Source organism: Ambystoma mexicanum, chromosome 11 (assembly GCF_040938575.1).
Source record: "Ambystoma mexicanum isolate Mex_15411 chromosome 11, UKY_AmexF1_1, whole genome shotgun sequence".
NCBI lineage: Eukaryota > Metazoa > Chordata > Amphibia > Caudata > Ambystomatidae > Ambystoma > Ambystoma mexicanum.
Window position 1 is genome coordinate 839092685 of NC_090934.1, and position 18893 is coordinate 839111577.

Consider the following 18893-nt stretch of genomic DNA (forward strand, 5'->3'; position numbering starts at 1 on the left):
GTATGAATGTTATAGTGTGTTTCAATATTCTGGATGGGTACGTGTCTGTGTGGAGAATGCAGTGTGAGTGGATGTGAGAGAAGTGTGTCGGTCAGTGACTGGTGGGGGAATGAGTAGGAATGTTATAGTGTGTGTTCCTGTGTGGAGAATGCAATACAAGTAGATGTGGCAGGTTAATGGGTGAGTGAGTACAAGAGTGAGAGAGAGTGTGTGTGTGTGTTTTAGTGTATTTAGTGTGTTAAACTTACAAATCTACCCTTTATGATAGAAATACAAATCTGAATGCCCCAGAATAGAAAGCAATAAACCTGACTTGAGAAGCTTCCTGTACATGTAATGGGAGATCTAAAGTGCTCCGGACAATAGTTACTGATTGGAGGCAAGGACCCTCCCTGCCCACATCTAAAAAGATAATTCCCCACCCTGCTGCAATACAGTACACTTTCCTCCAAGGCCACCTTTGACTTTACTTTACCTAGATGAGCTGAGAATTAAACTTTTCACCTCAATAGATATGATAGGTTATTTATAAAACGCTTAATACCTAGAGGTTTCTAAGCGCGGACCCGGGGATCCAACCTGTGTTGCTCCATGTCATTTTGCTTCCATGGCGAGCACGTTGCCCCCTGAGCTATCCTCCCGAGACAAAGTACAGGAATTAACCATACCTGTATACCTTAGTATGGAGAGAGGAAAGAAAGGAGGAAATTGGAAGAACATGACTAAAGGAGAATGGACGGAGGTCTTGAAAAAAGATCATGAGTAGCAGAATAAGCAAGAGGAAAGAAGCATCCAGAGAAGTTTTAGTAGACCCTATTGAGTGAATGAGTGAGAGGAGATGATGGGAGAAAAGCATGTTCGAGGACAGGGCAGAGTGTCTTCAAGGCCTGGAAAAGCAGAGCGTGACAAAGTCCAGAAGCACCCAGGCAAATCTAGTGCTGGCAGAGATTGTTGTAGAATCTACCAAAGTCACCCCAGGGCCTGTGCCTTGCCATTCTCGGGCGTAGGAAGGCTACTACGCCAGTGTTGAATGTTGGCACCTGGCCAAAGGGCGCTAGTGGGGTTTGCCATCAACGAAAGGCAACTACAGAGTGATCACTCAGCGATGCCGAGAAGTGTTGGGCACTTAATCCCAAGGACTGCAGAAGGGAAGAGAGGGATGGATCGACAGACTAAGGTCCTGAAGCAAGCTTATACTTCTCCATTTTGATTTTATTGAAAATCCCACATCCTTAGTTTGTCTACCCTGAAACCCAGGCACCATTATTTGTAAAAATAAACCACTTTACTCTTTAGATGCTGTCAGTTGATTCCCCAAGCTGCAACTGTGGGTTGTAGTGGCTTTTTTAAAGTCCATTTCAGATTATACTGGGGCAGTGGTAGCCTACCAAAAAGCTATCATAATTTTGGGAAAATCACCACTTAAGGGTAACCTATTCTACCCAAGAGTGTTAATTGAGATGAGCCCTGTGAAAAAGGGGTTGTATGTATTAATTTTGGTCATGTTCATGTAGTATGCAGCGACTTTCATATATATTCGACTTTCCCAAAGAAAACAATGTTTCACTGTTATCCCCTTAACTTGCACTTGTATTTTTCTGCAGTGCTAAATGATGTTTGCATTAAGAGTTAATAACATGTTTGTCATATTCTTCTAAATGTGACTGTAGTGCCCAGAACTTGAAAATGCATGTTCTCCCCAGTTGAGGAATTAATTTGTGTTAACAGGAGAAATTGTTTAAATTATTTTATTGATTTACATTTAGGAGTGACTGAATAGCAACATACCAAACTTCACAAAGCTCTAAAACAAATACATATTATGTTTGTATTCTGTGATCTTTGTTTGCTTCATGCATCTTACTTGTGCTGTTGCTTTTTTGTTGGGAGTGGTTATTGGTAACTGAGGGTTTTTGCATAGACTGCGACACCGCCCAAGTCCATTTTCTAATTGCATCTGTATGGTGTAACAGTGGGCTCGGCACTGCATTTCGGTTGTTCCATGAGGCCATGACACTTGACATCCACTGCGATATTGGTGGCTCGAGGAACCACTTCTGCCTAGTCTAGATCTGATGGTCATGGATTTGGAGGGAATTACATATGTTTTAATAATAATATTAATAAATTCACACAGCTTAGATAATGAAAGGGTATTGTTATTGAGCTCATTTGTCACAGTGCCCAAATTGGGATCTTTAGGTTTATGCTAAACCTTGAATTATGCAATGCTTTCTTATTTGTGGTTCAATGGTCCAAGGCGATGTGAGCTACTGATGTCCCATGTTTTTGTCTGTTTGTAAGAAACTTGGCCTAATGTGTGTGTCGGGATTTCTGGCAAGTGTTTTAACTTGAAATTGTTGTTGTGGATGTCTGTGTAGCTTGTATGTGAGATTTTCCCATTGTGTCAAGGCAGAAAAAAGGTTAAGAGTTAGTGATCCTTGCTGCCTCCTAGCCAAGTGATTTAGAAATGCACATAGGAGGGCTTGCGAGAGGTTATTTGTGCTGTTGCTTCACTGTTTAAACTAGTATTACCATACAGGAAGAAGAGGAATCCGAGAACTTTTGTTGGAAGCAAAGTAATTGATGCCCATTTCGGGCTGCATTATGTCTTATGATATAGCTCTTTGACTTGTAACATGGGTATTAACTATATTTTTGTGTATGTGTTGGGCATGTGCGTTCTGGTTATCTGCAGGTCCTGCACAGCCTCCTATAACAATGTCTTACAAAAGGAAGATAGAAGATGATGACGATGACGAATACGATTCTGAAATGGACGATTTCATCGATGATGAAGGAGAAGATCAGGATGAGATATCGAAGCACATTAGAGAAATCTTTGGATATGACCGGAACAAGTATGTGTTTTTTTTTTCTCACAAGAATACATTTGTTTCTACACTGCTGTAACTTAGTTTGCTTTTATCTACCTCTTGAATTGACAGCTGTTTTACATTGCATGCTCGCACACATTTGAATTTAGCAGCTGTCATTAAATTGGGAGTTCCCAGAATACATCAGTCTGGTTGCCTGTAAGGAGTAGAAAGGATCCTAAAATGGCGCTGTGCTGCCCAAGAGGGCAAACCTTGTAAACATGTACTCCCCTTGTCTCTACACAGTCTAATGGCTTCTTATCTGCATTCAGTGGAAGATGTGCACTTCGCTACCAGAGCGTATTCACTATTTGTGACCTATTTTATCCTGCAGGTCACAAAGTTGCGTTCCTTAATACTTTCTTATTCTTTTGAAGAAGCATCATAATAATTGCATGAACAGGATTAAAAAGAGCATGCTTCCAATGTACTGCTCACTTATCACCCCAATGTGAATTTCTGCTCCGCAGCCAGGTTAGCTTTGAGGTCGTAGTTCACTACCTCCATTTATAATCCTCAGTCACTGCCCGGTAAACGGATTGGTTCATGCATGTGCCTGCCTACTTGCGGCTTCTCAGTTCTTTGAACTTTCACTGTAGCATGAGGTTTGGTCCTCTTTACCAATACGTGCACACCTAGTCTGACCCAACGAGGAGTGATGACTACTTCAGTATGTGGGTCCGAAAACTGGCATGCTTTGCATATGGAAGAAATAACTGAAAAAAGTTAGAAACTCAATGTACAAGAGACGACTGTGGGAAAAGGATGGTGGCTGGTTTTTGCTATGGTTTAAAAATACAGGTATTGGCAACGGAAAGCTAATAAAAAATATAAAATGTTCTAGTGGCAAAAAGTTGATAATGTATGTGAGGGGAATTTGTGTAATGAAGTAGATGCTGGGGGTGACGTCCAGCAAAATAATAGTACAAGTCAAACACATGCACAGAGAAAGGCTCATGCGGCAAAATGGATACACTTGTTTACCAATGAACACAAGTTAAGGGATCATATACAGCCGTGAGAGAGAGACTCAGAAGCCTGTTTTTTCTGTATTCCTCACACCCACTTCCATTTGTTGCAATGGTTTGTGCAGCTTGGATTTCAGGTTGCTATCTCGAACATTGCAGACTGGGAATTTGGAGAGCATTCTCTTAGTTTTCCTTTATGTGCTGGGGTGCTTTGAGAGTTGCAGCATCCTGTGTACACTTTTTTCTTAACCCAGCAGCTAGCTCTTTCAGCAGAGTTAGTTTTAATGACTATGGGTATCTAAGACTCAAATTGTGTTCTGTTATCGGCACTGGATCTGTTTTGTATGCCCTGGTTGGTAGCTCCTGCTTCAAGAGTGATCATTGTTTCCAATGATAACTGGTCATTTTCTCAGTAACTGAATTCAGAAGATGTGGTAGATCTTCATGAATCCTTTGAGTAACATTCTGTGCATGTCACATTTTTTGCTAAGGCATGAGAAGAACTACAATTCCTAGGTTCAAACTACGGGCATGCATGCAGAGATTCCATTTGTGCTTGTGTAGGGACTTCAACTGTTCCAGAATGTGCCATCTTGAATGAGGAGTAGTATTTCCCCATAAGGGCACGTCACGTTCACTTTGTATGAAGTTCAGTTCAAGAAACCTTGATGACTTAAGGACATTCACATGGACTAGTCTGCTTATTTGTAGGAACTGTTAAGCCTTCATTTATCGAGGGGACACTTCATTACATTCTTTTCATCTCCAAGACTGTTTGAATCCATGAGCGGCCACCTGGGCATTTTTAAGATACTTTTTATGACCTTGTCTATGGATTTCATCTTGGTTTCTCTACTAGTTTGCAACCTCTGGGTTTGTAGACATTCCTGCAGCCCTTTTAACATCTAGTTTCTTGCCCCACTTTCCCATAGTTTGCGTACATTTATTTTATACTTTCTATTAAATACAGGTGATTGTGTTCCTCTTTTTGCAGAACAGATTGTTTAAATCGTTGCTAAACTAATCAGCTGTCCCCTGTTAGTACTGGCTCTTCTTCCAGCATTGTCGATGTGTCCTCTTAGCCTTCACACCACTAAAAGGAAAATAACTGCAGTATACAAAGATTTATCTATATGGTCCAGTACTAGGGAGTGTACAAGTGCTTTGTAGCCTGTTGATTGTCTAATGTTACAGGTTTCATGCATACTATGAACAGGCTTAAGCACCAGGCCCCAGAGCCTCTCAGTCCAGCTGAGTTTTGATTTTCTTATTCAGAGTCTGTATCTGAAATAGCAGTTTATGGAGATTTAAATTAGTTTCTTTACAGAGACCATTTACTGAGATGAGATTTGAGCCTGGGCAGAATATGTATGTAAAGGATGTATTGGTAAGTGCTAAGCAGGTTAATGAATCTAGTTGCATATCTTAGTGTATTTATGTGATTGGACTTTTCAGGGCATTTGTAATGGCAGAAGATTTATGTTATGATATGTCTGAGTAGATAACAGCTCTGCCGCTGCTGGCTTCTACAAGGCATTTGAGAACTACAGGACTTCGCTCCCATTCCAAGATGGTGCTCGGTCACGATGTGTGGGGTATTTTCTGTTCTGCGTCGTATGCGGCAGAGAAGCACAAAAGAGCAGGCTTAAATATCCAGCATCACAGGACTGAGAGACTCCTTATTGGGCAAGTACCTTTTTTACCCTGCTTGAAGGTTTTCTGTACGAGTTCTCACCTTCCTCCTCTCACCCTCTGTGTGCCATTTCCTTTCCATCTGCCTTCTGTGGTTCTTGCACACCTCTCCTTGCGTTACTGCTTGACTTCAGTCCGCTGCTTTCTCTTGTTAAGCCTGCATTTCTCTGCTGCTGTGTACACACTGTTGCCTCAGCGGGTGAAGTGTTTTTTTTTGTTTACCCATTGTGTTTCTTTTGCCTGAGAGTACATGGTGTCTTTCTTTGGGAGTCATATGTCCAGACTGTATTCACTCTGGAGTGGTGGCTTCCCGAGAAGTCTGTCCTTCACTTGCCAAACACAAGCACCAAGAATCTCCTAGTAATACAAGCTATTGTAAGAATAAGGCGTCAACGGCTTCTAGCACAGAGTCCTGCTACACACATGGACCGGTATCAGTTGTTAGGGTTTGGGGGGAGGGGGGTTCATACCCTTACAGCCGAAGTCCAAGCCCTCAGACAAGAAAAAGTGGCTTTGGAACAGATGATTACTGCCTGTCAGTCACTTTAGATCCTCCTCTGGGGACTTGTCTTGTGGGAAGTACTTGGGGGATCCACAATGATTCAGTGAGTAGGTCTTGAATGCCTGCCTCATACAATTCACGTTCAAGCTTTCATTGTGTGCTGCTTATAGAACTAAGGTGGTCTACAGGATCAGTCACCGGACGGGGAAGTGCTTTGGCATGGGCAACTCCACTTGTCACTCATGCTAGGCCACTATTGGACCAATATAATGCCTTTCTTCATAATTGGTGGTCCAGAATTATCCTATACCTCACGGAAAAGACTATTTGATTGTCAACAAGGTAATGCCAATTGGCCAAAAGAAGCACACTTTACTTTATTCAGATTAGGCTTGCGTGAAGACCTCAGGGGTGAACTAGCCTGGGGTCCACGTCCTGCTTCCTACAAGGATTTGATCAGTGGCATGCAACTGGATTACTGCTTACTCGAGAGATGTCTAGAGCCGAGGCAGATAAGAACAGCAGCTTCTTCCACTGTTCCGACATCCCCCGCCACCCTCCCCAGAGAGCCATGATGTGATACCAGAACTCATGCAATTGTGGTCTGCCCAGGACCCTTAACCTCAGAAGAGATCTCCGAGAGAGAACCAAGGACTTTGTGTGCATTGTGGTGCCAATGGGTATCTGTCATTTAGCACTGAAGAGAAAGTCTGGAAACAGTCTCTCGCAGGCATAGCTGGAACAACGTCCACAGAGCAAGCTGATCTTTCCCTGGAAAGCGAGAAACTACCATTGCCTTCTGTTGAACCTCTCAACCACTTGGGCTTTCGGTGCTGCATGTTGACCTGTGTTTGAACACTACAGTCATAGGCTTGATTCCTTCCTTGATAGACGCCGGAGCTGCATGAAATTACTTAGATGATCATTGGGCCTATCGCCCTGGAGTACCAAGTCTCCGTAAAGATAGACATTCCCATTGAGGTAAAACACCACTCCTCGAGGTAGAAATCACGTGACGGCTTGAGTCGTTTTCCTTAGACCTCATTCGGACTGCCCACTTGCTAGTGATGTATGTTGAAGAAAGGGGAGCTTGATGGAAATACGGATCCCTGCGGTGTTCTGTGTAGTAGTTCTCTTGATGCCTCCAGCTGCTTTCCCGGGGTTCCTGAGGGACAATGCTCCTGTGGTCCCATAGGGTTGGAAGAAAAAACTTGGGTTGGACCCCTGGTGATATTGGTGCTGGATGAAGATGTGATCACTTATTTCATGGGGGCCTTCATGTTGGACAATAAATTGGCCCGTAAACTTATAGGTGCTTATTAGCTTAGCTTTAAATGTCAAATGATTGCCCGGATCTTGAAGGCAACGATGTTGCCATTTGCATGTAAAAAGCCAACACGTGTTTTCAATGGGTCTTTATCAAGGCTGTGATTAGGTGTAAGTGCAAGGGTTCGAGGTGGTGATGTGGTGAGTTGCTATCAGTTGGCATGTGATAGTTTTAGGCATGTTGGGCATTGACGTTATACATTTCAATTTACATATGCACACATATAGTTGACACAAAAGTGGTGTATGTTGGTTGTGAGGTGACATATTTACATATTAATGTACTTACAGTAGCATTATTAGTTAGAAGATAACCAGTTGAATAGTGTTAACATAGGCTGAGAATTGCACCAATGACGGGAAAGAAAAGGAGATGGGGGTAGATGAGGTGGGTGTAGAGCCTAGGCTTAATGTATAAGCATTTCTTAGTGGTTCTTACCGTGCAATATTAGAATGGTTCCTTGAATAAGGTGCTGGATAGCATCTAGAGAGAGGGGGAAAGCATGTCATCAGGATATGTGGGCACCGCTGGATTGCTGAGTCGAGGGTCACGTTTGTCGTGCGCATAATGTGGTTAAGGGATGGCTTGTCCCAGTCTAATGATATAAATCCATTAGCATCAGCAGGAGTTGAGTTGTGGGATGGGTAGCCAGGCAAGTGTGAGGCGCACCGCGACTGTCGATGAGAGTCAGAAGTGTAGGTTTAAGCGTTGTTGATCCCTGCTGGTGCCATGGCACGACCAGAGCGTAAAGGGAACATGCTGAATAATAGGCTGGGCGTGATAGATGTACTGTGCTGTGCTGGGTGTCCGCTGGGGAGCGGGGTGGGTGGCTGCCCTATGGGGTCAGGGATGCGCTGGAGTTGGCAAATGAGTTGGCTCTGCTGCCATGCTGGGTTGGTGAGCGAGAGACATATATGGGCGTGTGCTCATGTAGCGCGTTGCATTGCCATGTACGGGTGACCCGTTAGTTAATCCCTAGGAATGGCATGGTGCGATCCATATTTCTGCAGAGGAAGCCTTCCTTGTGTGGTCGTAAGGTACTGCTTGTACCGCGTGGGGTATGTGCGAGACATACGTGGACAGGCAAGTGCTCCCACACGGTAGTGTGTTGTTTGAGCCTTGTTTAGATAAGAGTTGATAAATCCCTGGTACTGGGGTGCAGCAATCTGTGCATTAGCTATAGTGGGTGCAGGATTAAGTGGCCATGTGGTAGAGGTCGGTGAGTGGGGGGATCCTGGGGGTGGGCGCAAAGGAGGCAGGATTACCTGTGGGGCTGGGTGGGGGCTCTGTGTGCAATACGGGTTCACAGCGATCTGATGCTCCCGGCAGCCATTTTGCGGTGGTGTTGATATAGGAAAGTGTTATTGATTGGCCAGGTAGCCGATTCAGAGACATGCTCTGATTGGCTTAGGAGAAGTCATAAACGCGTATAGTCAGAAGGGCGTTATCCCGTGGCTAGCATGATAAAGTTAATTCATGAATGTGTGTGTGTACCAACGGTAGATTGAGCACGAGTTGTAGGTAAAATGCAAAGATTCATCTGGGAATTACTGATGGTAAAATCAGCGTATATGTAAGTATGTGCATTGCTATTATGCTGTGCAAGGCATAAATTAGTCTTGCAAAATTGATTAGTCGAGACTGCTTAATAAAACATTTTTTATTAGCAATTTCAACGTATATGATTAGCACATTTTTATATCCCTACTTTAAATCAGGACCCATGCAAGACATTTTTTTCCCCTGTACTGCAGAAGAGGGCCTAGGGACCTTGCAGGCTTGTTTCGCCACTGGTACTATAATTAGGATGCTTTTTGTTGGACATGTGACCAGACAATGCTACACTTGCAAATTCAACAGGGCTTCCCACTAGTGCCTCGCAAATAGTCAATAATTCCCAGAGCTGCCTAAGCCAACCGCATCACTCTGCCTAAATTCAAGAAGACCACTGCTGGAGGCTCTATTTTCCCAGCCACAGCTGGCAAACACTGGAACCGCCTCTCTCCGACCCTACGTGCTAAACTCTCCTACTGGACTTCTGAAGAACACTAAAAACACTACTGTTTGCCTGAATTCTGGACACAGGCGCTTTACCTGGTCTGAGCTTCGAAACCACAGTAACCTTTACTGAATAACTATTACGATGTGCTTATCCCAATGTCTGTAACTTTCTAAGTAACTGGTCATGCAACAGTGCCTTGATGCTCTTGGGCTTAGTGCGCTATACAAATGTAAAAATAAACACACACTTATCGGTCGGCAGAGCCTTTAAATGGCACGCTCCGAATTAGTGGTGGTTCATTGATGAACCATTTTTTCTGACAAGCGTTCATATTCCCATCACATAATATGCAGTAGCAAGCATGATTCTGTCAAACAATGACTACAATAAGGTGACCTTATCATACAATACCTTTTTATGTGTGTCTAAGTCTTAAACGTACATTTACCAACATTTTTTAGCTTAACATTACTTTGCGTTCTTGTAATTTTCCATTCAAGAATTAGTAAATAAAGCTACAACCATGGTGTCTTCTCAACATGGATTTATATATATTTTTAGCTTGGATGTTGATTTGTTTGTAAGTTTCAAAACATCTCTACAAAGAGTGTTGTTTAAAACCAAAGTACTATTTCTACCAACTAAAGCTGGGAGGGTATTTGGTTATGGGCCTTATGTTGCAGACTGGTCTCAAATCCCGGCTTCACAATTCAAGTGTGTGAAACTTGGCAAATCATTTGATCTCACAGAAGTGCCCACAAGCCATTCAGTTGACATGTGTATGCTACACAAAAAAGCTCACTCAAGGTACTGTTTCATATAAAATAATGATAATGCCATTTAATCTGCACAGTAAAGTTATTTTATTGTCTCGTGGCTTACTTATAATAACGTTTTGTAATGTAACTTACCATCACATTCACGTTTAGTATCCAAGGCTACATATGAGCTCATTTTCTGTATCATCGCTTCCAGTGATGTCAATACATATGCAAATTAGGGGAGGCTTCATGTATTGCACATCCACTTAAATTATAAACCTGACAACTTTCAATAGAAAGCAAAGTTCACGTTTGTCATGAGTTTAATGCCAGCATGCATATCAAGTTCCCATCACATGGCATGTGCATTAATTAAAAAAAGACTAGCCTACACTTTGCATGCTTGGTTCGGACTATAGAACCTGGGAATAGATGGGTTAACCATAATCGTAGCTTTCCGTGCGGTCATTGAATTAAGATGGTGTCCAAAGGGTAACATGTACAATACCCACAGCAACATATACCATGGCACAGCCGCTTTGCATGAGCAATGCAGTCTCTCACATGCACACAGATGTCAGCCTTACATGTGCACACCTAGCCTTTCATATGCAGCATAGCTTTTCAGGCACAAATAACGGTAGGTTTTCACATGCATGCACATCAAAAATACACATGTGCACACTCAGCCTTTCACATCCTTCCAGATGCATGACACAACAGCCTTTTGCATGCACACATGAAATCCTATCATGTTTAAGGCCATTGCATTCTGAGTGGAACATAGAGCTCAGCAGAGGTGGACAGCGAAAAGAGGGGAATTAGACAATTGATTTAGGAAGCAAGATGTGTGAGAAAGAAATAGATGAATGAAGAGCCTCTCAGAAGTGATATGGGCAAGGGAGAAAGTTATATGGTCGGTGGATTTATTAGAGCAAGGTGAACAAAAAAAGGGGGTTGACCTTAGGAGGGTGCAAAAGTGAGCAAACAAATTATGAAATAGAAACATGCTGAGGAAAAGAGGTGGCAGCAATGACAGATCATAGAAAGGGTTAACTTGTTTAGTGCCATCTTGCATCCCTCCTAATATTTACAGTGGAAGACAGACAAGCTCCCACGCAGTCACCCATATCTGCAGTTTCCATCAGCCAAAGTGCTCATTAAAAGTGAACTTTGGGGTCAGCCTGCAGCCCGGATCTCTGCTTCCCTTTGTATAGGCCCTGTACTGTCCTGGAGCTTGGTAAAAAAAATAATAAACAATGCTCACCTTCTCTGAAAGTACATTGCAGATAGTGCAACATGATTTATAAAATGAAAAGCAATTCATCATTCTTGTCTAGTGAATTGCGATGTGATGCCAGTTATTTTATGCCATGCTGTGTATTGCATGGTATGCATTGGAGGTCCAGTACTCATTGTTCTCTCCTCAATTAAGGGGCAGGGCATTTGCAGTTAGTGTCTTATCCAGTTCTCCAGATAAGATTTTGAGGTGGGAGTATTTTACTCCCTATTTTTTTACTTTGAGAGTAAATTTGATTTTAAGAGGGTAAAAATGACTTTTCTCCTTTGCAAGAGAGTAAAATGTATGTGACATCCAGCCGATGTGTGCAAAAACTGTATGGAAATCATTACTATGCGACAGCTTTCGGCATTGTGACAGAATGCACCTTTCATTATTTCTCTAAGGCCTGGCTATTTGATCTCTCCTGTATATATTTAAATGTTGAAATCACAAAAACCTAGTCAATTACATAGTAATGCAAACATGAATTGTATTGTGTGTTTTGAGGTTCGATAGCAGAATTGTCTTTTGATGTTTAATAAAAGTCCTCATTTCCAGAAGCTATTACTATCTAACGGTATGATACAACAGTGCATAGAGGCAAGTACTCCATGCTAAATTCTATAGCTAATCTAATGGTCAAATGGTTATTTATATAGCGCTTTTGGCAAAGCGCCTTATATAGAACATATTTATCACAATTATCAACAAACCAAAGTCGGTACTCATTTATCGACTTCTAAAGGATGAAAGGCCTTGCAGGATTCGAACCTGCAACCTACAGATCACGCAGAGATTGCAGCAACGAGCGCTCAACCGGCTGAGCTATTTTATTGGCTAACATCCTTCAGAGCTCGGTTAACTGAGTATCGATTGAGGTATAATAATCACAGTACCTAGATGTTGGACGAACCATTTAAGAAGCGTTACATAAAGTTAAATACCTATCTGGATTATCACAGGGACAGGTCTTGCAGAGTTTCTATTTCAATTACCAATGCAACTTTAATTTGTTTTTTTTTTTTACTTGCACTTCCCGGAGAGTGAGGTTTTGGATGCTTTAATTGTGGCCTTGAAGATTTGAGAGGGTAGAACACCTGTGATTGGTGTAATGACAATCACTCACCCTTGAAAAAAGACTCTGCTGTCACTGACCATTTAGAGTAATGTACCCCATTGACTGCAATGTTGAATGGATGTAAACTAGACTGTGTATAGTCAACATTTTACACGCTGTTTTTATAAGTGTAAATTAAAATATAAGTGTAAAATGATGTGCCTACGCATGATTATGCACACAGCACCGGAATTGTGAAAAATACAATTGTGCAATACTGGTTTGCTTTCACTGGAAAAAAAAGGCATAATTTGTTGAGAAATATTAATTCTCAATTGCAACTTAGTTTTTCTTATTAATTATATGTTAGGGAGAATTCTCTGTAAGGCTAATTTCCCGAACCTAGTGAGTCCCCCAGCAGCTTTGCTGGATTTTTGGGGTTATTTTTTTCTCTCCTGCTAAGAGTGAGATTCTTTTGCTCCCACTCTTAGACATGATTTGAGGTGTTCGTTTAACTTGCCATGTGTTTTATGGGCTATGGGTCTTTTACTCCATAGGGTCTCATGTGTTTTTTTTTTTATGTGGGTTACACAGCACCCTCAGTGCCGTAACCCAGGGGTGTCGTAGCGACCCCCCCAACATAGACTCCATACCCTGGGACTGACTACTGTCTCCCATGGCATGTAAAGTCACCATTGGCTTTACTAGTCCCAAATTATGAACAGAAACCAGTACAAACCATCATATTGTGGACGTACTGGTCGGGGCAATTCGATTGCCCCAGGGTCTGATGTTCGAGGGGGTACGTCTCCATCCCCCCTGATCGAGTTTTGGCTGGTGGCAGTGGATGCTACTTTTTATGTTCGACCGCGAATATATCTCTATGGGATTTTCCCATTGTTCGAGGCTACCAACTTTTAATTATTTAATTCTTATAGCCTCGAACATACCGCTGGTTTATTTATTCAATATTAATTCACCGGTTGGCTTTTTTTGCCAGAACTCGATTCTAAAATGGCGTTTGTGTTCTCTTCTGTGACTCCAACCCAAGTCAAGCCCTTTGTTCCACTTTTTGGCGGGCTTCTCCACAGAAGCCTCCAAAAGTGGTGCCACTCTGTCTGGGTACCACAGGGGGTGCGGGAGGGGGTTTAGGCACCCTTGACTGAGTTACCTTGGTAACTGAAGTCGCACTCTTGTGTGATTGGCTCAAGTGGTGAGCTGGCCGGCTCACCACTTAGCATGTTTGATTGACAGCTAGGCTGAGTGAATGGGGGTGTGCTGCATAAAAGCAGGGCTTTGGGGACTGGAACTTCAGAAGTCGCCACAGGACCTAAGAATGCGAGGAGGGAGAAGCTAAGCCGACCTGCAACAAGGACACCACCGGTGGAGCCCTGCTGACCCGTCTCACCACTTTTCCTTTGACTGGTGGGGATAACCAGTTTCACCTTCTTTTCACCTTCCTGGAGCATCTCATGGCCGCCTTGCCTGTGCCAAGCACCCTGGCAACCGAATACCACGGTTTACCACTACCGCGAAGAGAAGGGTAGTGCCTTTTAACCGGAGAACTCTGCGGATGGTTTCTTCCCTGGCAGTGCAACGACCTTCATCCTTCCTCCACGGCGAGACCTCTTCTTCCTCTGGACGAAACACCGACTTGCCAGGAACAACTGCCCCCGCTGGAGCTTCCTTTACACTTAAGGTACTGTGTCCCGCCTGGCTTCCCTTGCGACAGATTGTTCGGGGTGACAGGAAAGCCTCGACTTTCTAACCTGGGCTGGCCTGGGGCAACCTAGCTAACGTTTCCTGACTTGAATTTCATCCTTTTTGCGTGAACTATCTACAAAGACTCTTTGGGCATAACCCCCTGGTGAACCTGGACCCCTTCTGCTTGCTCTCTCCAAGAGTGGGCCTTGCAATTGACTTCCTTGCTCTCCAGTAGAACTCTGCCTATCCTGCCTTACTGTGGTTCTTTGAAAAAGTATTGAAACTTGTGTGCTTCTTTAACTCTTCCTTTTTCCCCCCCTTTCTTTACAACTTATTAGAGTGTCCTCTTATGTAAAGCGCTCACATCTGTCTGAAAATAAGTGGTGTTTCTCACTAAGACTTGTCTAAAAAGTGAATAGGGTTGTGTATATATATATATGATAGCGACTGTGTGTTGAATTTACTTACCTCGTTTTTGCTAGTGTAAATCACAAGTGTTTCTAAATAAATAATGATATTCTTTTACACCAAGCCCTGATCAGTGTTTGTGCTACTGTGTCTCTGTACCTATTGTGTATACTATGCATACTGCCAAACTTTTCTTGAGGGAAGTCTGACTGCTCAGCCACAGCTACCAAGTGAATCTGTGTGGTACAGACTGCTACCAAGTGGGTTTACTGCCAGTAGTCTTAAATCTCTTGCAGTGGTCCCTAAGGGAACTACACAGGTTTCTGCCTAACATTATACAATCCTAACATTCTAGTACAATAATTATGCACAGTGCTTCTGTTTGCTCCATGAGCATCAACACAGCAGAAGCTGAATGGAAATAAACCATTCCTTTTATCACACTGCAGTTTCTTTTTTTGAAAGGCTTCAGCGAAATGCATTCTGTTTCAGAGGCTTTTATCCATGGGATGCAATTACATCCATGTAGATAAACTATCAAAAGAAGCCTTCTGGTTTTTGTCAAGTAACCTGACCTTTGCACTGCCCTCTGCTCTAAACCTGTGTGTAAATGTACACAGGAAAATAATAAAGCTGTCATATTTACAAGATCTTCGTGCATAAAAAGGCCTGCTACACATATTTTCTGGAGGCCTGGTCTTATCTGCAGGGCAGGGAGTGGTGTGTCAAGGTATGTCACGTATGATGCTGAGTCGCACGCAGTTGACCAATGTATAAATACTGTTGGCAGCAGTGGAGCCGTGTGGTGTCTGTAGTGTGCCTGATGTGTAATTTGATTACCGACCGTGAGCGTCGGTAGGTGTTGCATTTCTGGCGAGAACTTGGCTGTGGTGCGGCAGGGTGTCCGGGGGCTAAAATACAGTTGAAGATTTCTATTATTGATGGTGACAGGACCATTATCTGTGCTGACAACATTGGCTGCATTATACAAAATACTGCGATAATAGTTGCTTAAAGGAAGAAATTGAGCTCAGTGTCTGTATTGAGACCAACACTGACACTCCTATTTGCAAATTAGTTTGGCCTCTCTTTGTCGCAGTCTGAGTTCTCTATCGCCACCTCTTGGGTCGCATTTAACAAGTTCGAGCCCCATGAATCGAATATCCTCTTTCTTGTCCATTCGGTGTTTCTCCTGCCAGTGCAGAGCCAGGGGATAACTTGGATCTTGTGACTTTAGTAGACCAAAGTCTTCTCTTATCCTGGTTCTTAGTTCTCTGATTGTGCTGCCGATGTATTTCTGATTACAAGTGCAAATGATGACACAAATGACAAATTTGGATTTGCAATTGATAAAATCTGTGACTTTGTGATTCTGAGTGCCCATGAATTGGCATTCTTCGCATGGGGGGCACATGGAGCAAGTGCCACATTTGTGAAAACCTGCTACTTTTGTCGTTGAGAGCCAGTTGTGTCTTAGAATAGCCTGAAGTGGCTTGTAGGATGGGCTCTGTATAATTCACAGGGCTGGCACTTTGGTATATGACATTTGGGGCTTGGCTGGTATTCATTGTTGAATGTATGTCGATACCCAGGAGGTGCCAGTGTTTACTGATTCTTTTCTAAATCTGATGGCTGTCCCAGTGAAATCTTGATACATATATGATGACCTCGCTCTGGTCTTGGGGGGGGGGGGGGGGGGGTTAGTAGTGTATCACGTGCCTTTTGGTGGCTAGGCTGACAGCTGATCCAATTGCCACATCAGAGTACCCTCTTTCTGAGAATCAGTTACATAGTAAGTTGTATTCTGTGTTGGATGCCTTACTTGAGCTGCAATTTCTTCGTTCCCTGATAAATTTCCCTTTTGGTATGTTGTTGATTACAGATCTGCAGTGGCAACTGGTTGCAAAAAGCACAGAGTTGACCTCCTTGGGTTTTCTGTAAGTGGTGGTCTTCAGTATGTGGTTGCCCACAGTGATTCTTATGTCTAGGAAGTCAATTGAGAGGTTATTATGTGTCCATGAGAGTTTGATGTCGAACTGCTTAGTATTCAAATATTCTTTGTAGGCAATAAGTTGGTCAGTTGTTTGGACCATATCATGAGCACATCGTCAGTGTAGTGATACCATTTGTGAATTAGAATATTAAAGTCAGGATTGGAAAGGGCATGAACCTGCTCGTATTGCTTCATGAACATGTTCGCCATCGCTGGTGCGTATGTTGCATCCATGGCAATTCCTTTGATTTGTTTGTAATAGGTCTGGTTGAAAGTAAATATAGTGTCAATCTGAACTACAAAAATTATGGATTCCCAGGTCACTTTAAGGTATACATTGTGTCTCTTAGGTAAGTTGGAATTTTTTGGGAACCTCAGGGGGAAGCATGTTGTTAATATATTTAGCAAAGGTCTCAGTGACCCAAACTATTGCACTGAGCATAGGTCTCCCTTCAGGTATTTTGTTATAAGTCTTGTATACTTTTGGGATAAAGTATATCGTCTGCATCCTTGGGTGTTTAGGTTGTAGATACTTGTGCTCATCATCGGTAATTACCCCATGTTCGTTTGTTCCATTTTGTAAGTAGCTCCTTTACTTGTCTTAATAGTCTCACTCGGGTTGGTCATTAGTTGTTCGTAGCAGCCTAGAGTTGACAAATGTAGGGTGGCCATTTCAATTCAGTCTGTTCTGTCCAGTATGACTATATTGCCACCCTTGACTGCTTCCTTGATTATGAGTGAGGTGTTCTGTCTAAGATTTTGAGTGCTACTAACTCCTCAGCATTGAGGTTACTGCATCTCTTATGTTCTCAAGGAAATGTAGGCCACGGGTAACAGCTTGTTGAGCGATATCTATCGCGCTATGCCCTTGTATATTGGGATTAAATTTCAAATTCTTTTTTTTTTTTTTTCCAGAGCTGTGTTATGTTGAGGTCCTTGACAATCTCTTTTCAAGTGGGTGGTGCCAGCTTCATCCTGGTCCAAATTGACTAGAAGATGTGCGAGACCTAGATTTTCCATGTCGAGTTTCGTCTTCCTTGGGGGATGTCAGTGTACCTTCTTGGTGAAGAATTTCTTGAGTTTCAATTTCCTGGTGTATTTAAAAAGGTCTATATATGCTTCGATGAGATCAGCTGTTGCTGTAGGAGCAAATGAGTCCTTTGTTCAGCATGCTGGTCTCCGTTGGATTGAGAGGATAGCTGGGTAGGTTAAGTACCAAGTTTAACGTCGAGGGTCCCTTTGTTGCAGTTGTGTCTGCGATCTTGTATGCCTTATGACACATTTTTCGTATTCTGTGATCATGTTTCCGGCATCTGCCTCTTGTTTCTCTTCTTGGTGGTACAGTCTGTAAATGGTCCTGGAACTGTGTTTTTAGATCTCGTGCCTATTTTTTGTATCTCTTTATTTGGTCTAAAAAATGATAACCTTTGTCTCTGCTGATATTGGTACTCGTGGCTTCATCAGCAGGTTCCTCAGTGGAGGTTGGTTCTCTCGGTGTCGGTTCTGTATTGCTGTCGATCTCCGAGCTTGCTGGTGAGCTGTTCGGTGTGGCCCTCGACTCAGAAATCCAGCTGTGCCCACATATCCTGACGACATGCTTTCCCTCTATCTGTAGATGCTATCCAGCACCTTATTCAAGGACCAACCCTAATATTGCACCACTCTGGTAAGAACCACCCTAACAATGCTTCTCCAGCATGGGGTCTGGCATGGATTCACATGCTCATGAATATTCCCCGTCGTCAGGCTGGGAATCCTCCGTAAAGAAAAAACCAGTATCAGTTTCGTTTCTGATCTGTCTTTCGTAGTAATAACCAATCACCGGTCTCTGCGTCATACTGACCACAGCCAATGACTGCCCTCTACCTAAGCCCCGCCCCTGGCAGCCATCTTCATATTTTTACCGCACGTTCATGTGTTGGGATCCTCGTGCTATTGCTCTCGAGCGTTAGTGCTATTTTTTCACTTTTTCTCAAAAACTTCGTTTTTTTCGGTCAAAAGAGCCTCAAGCTCCACCGACTCTCCATCCGATCAACGGGGACCCGTGTCAGATTCGTCTGCGCCCCTCAAGGGTGAAGATTTCGTCGAGCTACGCTTTTGGAGGACTCCAGAAGTTTCTCAGGCCCGTCCCGGACATGGCCCAGGAGAAGGGAAGCTCGACGCCCGGAAAGCTGTTCAGGGTCTGCCCTGGATGCCAGCTGCAGAACGTCTTTAAGGAGGACAAACACTCCTTTTGTCTCTACTGCTTACATGAGGACAAGACGCACGTGGAGAAGGACTGTGCGTTTTGCGGCAACATGTCGGAGCGGACCATGAAGGAC

General features: G+C 43.1%; 1 protein-coding gene across 1 annotated transcript in view; it reads left to right on the top strand.

Moving 5' to 3' along the window:
- SPTY2D1 (SPT2 chromatin protein domain containing 1) overlaps positions 1 to 18893 on the top strand; it is a 554228-nt gene that overhangs the window by 320670 nt on the left and 214665 nt on the right. The window contains exon 4 of the mRNA XM_069623793.1: positions 2699 to 2861. Coding sequence (XP_069479894.1) covers positions 2699 to 2861 — 163 coding nt within the window. The remainder of the gene's footprint in view (positions 1 to 2698; positions 2862 to 18893) is intronic.